The 6,678-nt window shown below is 34.4% G+C and overlaps 2 protein-coding genes across 2 annotated transcripts in view; both read right to left on the bottom strand.

The window, feature by feature from the left end:
• The window catches only part of LOC117109979 (amine sulfotransferase-like), a 6,395-nt gene extending 6,066 nt beyond the window's left edge, over positions 1-329 (bottom strand). Inside the window, exon 1 of the mRNA XM_033252497.1 lies at positions 58-329. Coding sequence (XP_033108388.1) covers positions 58-307 — 250 coding nt within the window. The 5' untranslated portion in view covers positions 308-329. The remainder of the gene's footprint in view (positions 1-57) is intronic.
• The window catches only part of LOC117109859 (sulfotransferase family cytosolic 1B member 1-like), a 10,235-nt gene continuing 3,881 nt past the window's right edge, over positions 325-6,678 (bottom strand). Inside the window, exons 2-5 of the mRNA XM_033252305.1 lie at positions 6,507-6,636; positions 6,288-6,382; positions 2,555-2,729; positions 325-929 (exon numbers count right to left, since the gene is read on the bottom strand). Coding sequence (XP_033108196.1) covers positions 823-929; positions 2,555-2,729; positions 6,288-6,382; positions 6,507-6,636 — 507 coding nt within the window. The 3' untranslated portion in view covers positions 325-822. The remainder of the gene's footprint in view (positions 930-2,554; positions 2,730-6,287; positions 6,383-6,506; positions 6,637-6,678) is intronic.

Raw genomic sequence — 6,678 nt, 5'->3', positions numbered from 1 at the left:
ATATATATATATATATATATACATATATATATATACAAACCGGTATATACACCTCACCTGCTTTTGGATACGTACAAAGCCATATATCGTCATGGCGCACTTTAAAGTTTTTCAATTCACTTAAGAGGGTTTGTTCGTTGACAAGTATTGGTAGCTCTATTCCCTCGTAATGCCATGTATCTAAAGGAGATTGTTCTATTCTGTTATAGCCTACTCGCAGTACCGTACGTCTACAAAGTGCTTGGGTTTGATATAGTACTATGAAACAAACATTTTTTTCAAAAAAGAAGGCCCATCGTGTTAACATCTCAGAAAAATTATTTATTTTTTTATTTATTACATATTCGGCACAACATATCAAAACAACAAATCATAGAATGACCAGAGGGGTGCCAAGAAGACACCATTGGATGAGAGCCCAACACAAGATGTGTACACAGTATACTGTATGTGTTTTACCTTTTTATACTCATGTGCATTACATAAGTGTTTAGACAGACGTACTTTCAGCAATAAGTTTTTAGTTAAAGATGACACTGTAGGTCATTTTATCGGGCTAAACATATACTATGTTTACTATACTTTTGATTTGAACTGTGTTTTAATTTTAGTTTTTTAAGTAGGCCGCTATTCTCTGTTTGCTTTGTTTTTTCCCTCTTATTGATAGTTCTTGACGCACCTTCAATATGTTATTTCTATTGGTTACACTTCGCTGCTCAGCCCTGTTTGTCATCGATCGAAGATGTCTACCGCAGCGTGAAAAAGGCCTATTATTTTTATTATGTTATGCTTGGCTATAATAATCGCGATGATGATAATGGATTAATAGTCCATTGTTAATCCAGTGCCGTCTAGATCTTTCTTGATAGCAGCATCAAAAGCCTCATTCTGAGCTACAGTAAAATGGGATTTCCAATCGCCGACAACACCTGTAAAAGCAAACTACCGAATTAAAGTCATTTTATTTTAATCTTACACTATTATGTGTGTATTTTATACACAACACACTAAATTTCTAGATCGTTGTAATTTATTATAACGAATTCTTGTAACGCTCCTTTATAAAAGCTATATACAATTAAAACAAATACCTTAATTAACTACTGTTTCCATGGATTCTTGGGGGTCACTCATGCAATGTCTTGCTGGCGAATCATGGGAATTCCCGATGGACCCGAGTAGAGGCCCAGGGGGGATGTTTTCATTTACTATGAACCATTAGAACCCTGTTATATATTAAATTGGGGGCAAATAATTTTGATAGGAATTACACCAGCCAAATTGAAAAAAATTGCATGAAAGAAAGCCCCCAAGAAATATATAAGGTTTAACATTGTAATGATGGTGCCGTTATTTTGGCGACCATTAATAATTAATTAAACTATAGACAGACATTTTTTTAGATTGATGCAAAGGTTGCATTTTTAGAATAAGGTGACGTATAATGATATCAGATAATTGGTATTTCGCAACTCGCACTAAGTATCACTCGGGTAGAAATAACATTTTAATACAAGCATCTAGATTTACAAAAGACACTCATTCACTTGATAATTTTCGTGTGTGTCGAAACGATATGTTCGGTCCCTATTATACCTACGCTTAAATACTTGCATGCTTACGCTTATTTGTATACGCTGTGGTAGCTCAATATTTTCTGTTAGCAGTAAACCGGATATTGTGATATGTTTATAATTTGAAGCTGTAAATAAAGGTAGAGTTAGCGCATATTCGAATTTGTATGTTTCTTGATTTTGTACTCATAAACCTTTAATTATTATAACAACTGTAATGTAGTTTTATCTATTTATTCATTTGAACATATGCCTTTGTGTCAGCACCCGCAAATTTGGCAGCAAACTCGAGCATTTAAATCAGTTGACGTTCGTTGTCAACAAATACCACGTCGTTGGCCCAGAACAGGGCCCCTTAACCAAGTGTCGTTTATTTTTAGTATAAGCCTAGATCTTGATTTGACTTTTGTTAATATTTTGTTATCATCGTACACGGCTTAAAACAGCATTACTGCAAGACGATTTAGAATTTATCTCTTCACGTGTAACATTTTTTATAGGCCTAATTAAGTATCTCTTCGGAGATCTCGTCTTGTCGTTTAAAATTCTTAAGAAGAGGGCGTATCAATTGTTAACATGTGTGAATCGAATACTAGTGTTTTAATGGCAAACAGAGTGCGAAATGAATTGCCTCCAATCGAATTTTTTACACTCGCAGATTCCTTTTCTTTACGTTTAAAATATATGTGTAAAGCATTACCACAAGACGATATAGAGTTTATCTCATATCTATATATGTATATATAATATGTATAAGGTCTATATATAATATATATATAGTCCTATGTATAGGACCTATTACTATTATTATTATTAAGTATTAATATTACAATTATCATTATTACTACTATTATATCATTATTATTGCTATATTAATGCCAAACATTCTTATTCATATTAGCATATGCTTACCCAAAATTAAATCATTTGAATTATACCGTGAAACTCAATATTGTAAACAAATGTGCTATCATGGGTACCTTTTCGAACAAAATCTCCAACTCCTAAAATGGCAGGTAGGTCGGGCTCCGGTATTAGCTTTAATGCATCTTTAGTTCGTTCAGCAGTTGAGTTTTCGACTGTTTTTCTGATTACATCTTCGGAAGTTGAATAGCCAAGGTGGGTGGCAATTTTTCGCACTGCTTCAGTGTGATCCTAAAAATAATTTTGGAAAAACCCCTGCATAAACTATAAACTGCTTATAATGGACCTTTCCGCTAAACCCCACCCCTTGGATATTGTTGTTAAAACAATAGCGTAAAATGTACGCGTAAACATAAAAGGTGCGTTTGTGGGACAGCCATGGGGACAGCACGTGTTTGTTAGACACGCGCGTATTCCTGCCACTGTTCTGATTGGTCAAATGTTAAGTTTGATTGACACTTCGAAAAGCACCATTATTTTAAAAAAAAGAAGCAATTCAACACATTATTTTCGTAAATTTAGTTAATCCAAAAACATATCCAGAAAGTTATGGAGCGGATTTAATTGACCATTATATTCAAAAGTGGGCCATCTTAGAGGAGTGCCAATGAACTTAACTGACCAACCATAACAGGGCCAGGAATACGCGTGCGTTCCCTATATTTAAGCATATTAGAAACACAAGATAGAGTTCTACACAGAAAAAAACTGTTCCACCGAAATGCAATGTGGGAATACAAACAAAAAACTTATGCCAGCGTTACACAACTGTGAATACATAATCTCCTTTTGCATGCAGAGGTAGAAATCGTTGCCATTATCCATATAAGATATAACAAGTAGGTATTAAATAAATCAAAACAATAAAATGACAGACACAAAAGCGCAGAATCCTATGATCGGACTCTGATTACTGAAAACGTTTTCCTCCATTAAGAAAAAGAAGGGCGCCGTGTGCGTCTGGATATATTAGCTTTTACTAGCAACCTTTTAGCCAGCTTTTAGCAACTAAAGGGCGCCCTATACGTCTGGACCAAGTATAGAAAACTTGCATTACAAAAGAGAAGGACGCCGCGTACGTCTGGACCAATTTCCGCTTTATTTTTGCTATGCGAGTGCTCTATCTTGTATTTCTGTATTTCTAGTATCTTTGATTTTAGTTATTGTTTCGTGGAACCTTAGAAACAGTATTCAAAGTGCGGAGCTTATGGGAAAGTTCCATTATGCCTAATGGACCTTTCCGCTAAACCCCGCCCGCATTATTTTTCCCCTTACAGTTAAGATATAGGGCGCTATCTAAGGTAATTTACGTGAACTGATCATGAACAATCATGCCTGATTTCTCCCTCACAAGTCGCGAATCAGTGGTCGCTGCTTGTGGAGGAAATAATATGAAAGCTACGGAATATAGGGTTAGGGTAGGCCAAAATCTTTGGTAGTCGGTCAAGTGTGGTCGACAGTGAAAATTAATGAAATTTTGTAAAAGTAATATCCCTATTCCTAGACACTTTTTATGTGATGGTCTTTTAAAGTATAAAGCTGGTTTTCCATTAGGCGAATTTATTCGCGCGAATTGAAAGCGTCGGTCATGCGCATGCGCATTTACATTCCTATCGGAGCTTTTGCGAAGCGAAAAAATGCGCATCCAATCAGAGTTCAGGAAGCGAACCGACGATTTGATTCGCGCGAATAAATTCGCTAGTAAAACCAGCTTAAAAAGCAGTACGTTGAATGTGGTCGGCTATTTGAGTAGTAGTGTAAAGATACAGCATAGGCCTACATACTATCTGCTATATACTACTGATTCTGATAAACGTTTAAGAATGCTCGGACAAATGTATTTTTTAATGTTGATTGTTCACAAATATTTTTTCATTAATCCGTTCATTTTACCGTTCTTTATGTAAACTAACGTTTTGTAGACTAGGTGTCAAATTAAAAACTAACTTAATGTGCTTCTTTGTTTTAGTTTGATTGTCTGTAGCTAGACTTCTGAGCTCTTTGTTCTCTTACTTTTGTTTGTATTGTTGATTATAAGGATGCACCGTTCACTGTAAACGTGTTCTACCGACCTGAAGGTGTATATCCAAATAAATAATTAAATAAATAATTAAATATCTCGTTCATATGCAATATGAATAAAAGTAAAAGGCCTAGATTTATATAGCAAGCATATTATAAACATTAATTTTACCAAAAATGACGATATTCTATACTGACTATGACGTACTGTTTATTAAGGCTGTCTAACCAATTAAAACATTAAATAGATCATTTCAAACGATTAAAAACAAATGTCAAAAATAGTTTTCATTGATTTACAGATGGTTCTACAAAAAATCCTTAATTTTACCAGCCAATGAGTCATGCAAAAGAATAACTGACTTTGGTGTTTTTTTTCTCATAAACATTTTTAATTCTAAAATTTGTCCGAAGTACTCCGCGTATTTGTATCATATCCCGGAAATTTCTATACGTTTATATCCTTCAGAATCAGTACTTACTAGGGGACAATTGCTACCAACAATATCTAGACCTATAACTACACTGTACTCAAATAGCCAGATTCAATATTACTGTGCTTTTTTTTTTCTAATTTCAAAGACAATGCTGTACATAGTCATGATTTTATTACAATTATAATCCATTAATTTTCACATTGTCTTGACTGCCAAGGCCTATTTAAGAGATTTTGGCCCACATCGTAGCTTTCACCCACGCATAAGCACTGACAGCTTACTCGATACACCACTGAACTCTGTTTCGCGAGGGGGAGGTCAGTATGCATATTCATGTGTATCAGTTCACCTAATTGACCTAAAATAGTGCTCTCTATAATTTCTGCCTTAAAGCCCCATTCCCGGCAAAATTTCACTAAAAACTGACTTTTTTTAGAAAATATTCATTTGCATTACTCCAATTATTACAAATCATGGAAAAATATTGGCATGAATTTTAGTTTACGCAAAAGAATAAAAAAAATGAGAAATACAGACTATTTCTCATAAAATATTACCATTTTCTTCAAGTTTTTGTACTTCGTATCTCGCACAATGCGGTCGTTCGATTAAGGCTGAGATATGTTTGTTTAAGTGTCAAAATTTGAAATAATTCCTATGAAATATTATATTTCACAAGTGTCAATACTAGCAACGGAAAATATCATGTCGGCCGTTTTTATGTGTGATAACAGAACCTAAATCGAGGTAAGGCTAGGCCTAGCCTAGCAGCGCTGGATAGGCTAATGTTTTCGGCGCCTACGATATTTCTTCTCACGACCTATCGCAAAATCAAAATGAAAAATTCATCCGCATTTATTTTTTGTGTGGAACACAACAAAATCAAATTTCAGTCTTATTTTACATTTTTTTCATTCTTAGGAATGTCTAAATTCAGTTAAACTAGCAATTCCATATTATATTTTTAAATCTTTATAACATTATACAAAAATTAGATTTTTCTTAAAAACTGAAATTTTGCCGGGAATAGGGCTTTAACTGTATGGGAACATAGAGATATAATAAGAATATCTCTATGATGGGGAAAAAATAATGCGCACCACCCCTTTGATATTGTTGCTAAGGTCCCACAAAACGTTGGACACGCGCATATTCCTGGTCCTTTTCTGATTGGTCAATTGTGAAATTTGACTGACACTAAAAAAGTCTGTTGCAATTCTAAATAACTACCGGTATAGTTTATATTTGAATGCCACCATAAGCTTTTGTTTTAGTTACGTATACAGGCCTACAATTATGTTATCATTTATTTAGGATATCAACATCTTACCGCTTTCATATCTTCGTACTTCAGAAATAAGAAATTGGAATCATTCCGATGTTCCCAGAACGGCACAACGTGCGAAGCCCACGATCCAAATGGCTCTAACAATAATCGATATAATTAAGAAGAATTTTAAAAAGTGACATAAATAAGTGATATAAATGCTTGTTAAAAGTATAAATCTTGAATAAAACAGCCTTGGAAATATCATCAAAGACAACTTACGTTTGCCTAAGCTGTACATTTCAAGAAATGCTTCCCAAGGGAAATCCACGCCAACCGACTTCATAACTGGCAATACGAAGTGATACATCGACACAGCATTGTCTTTAGGATTTCTTGCTACATAGATTACCTGTGAAAAGGTTTGTGGTGAATTCAAAAGTCAGTTAATTGG

This window comes from Anneissia japonica, unplaced genomic scaffold (assembly GCF_011630105.1).
Source record: "Anneissia japonica isolate Jap-2015-1 unplaced genomic scaffold, ASM1163010v1 scaffold585_len4108843_cov191, whole genome shotgun sequence".
NCBI classification, from domain to species: Eukaryota; Metazoa; Echinodermata; class Crinoidea; order Comatulida; family Comatulidae; genus Anneissia; species Anneissia japonica.
The sequence above is the reverse complement of the archived record's forward strand: the minus strand, read 5'-3'. Positions and strand labels throughout refer to the sequence as shown.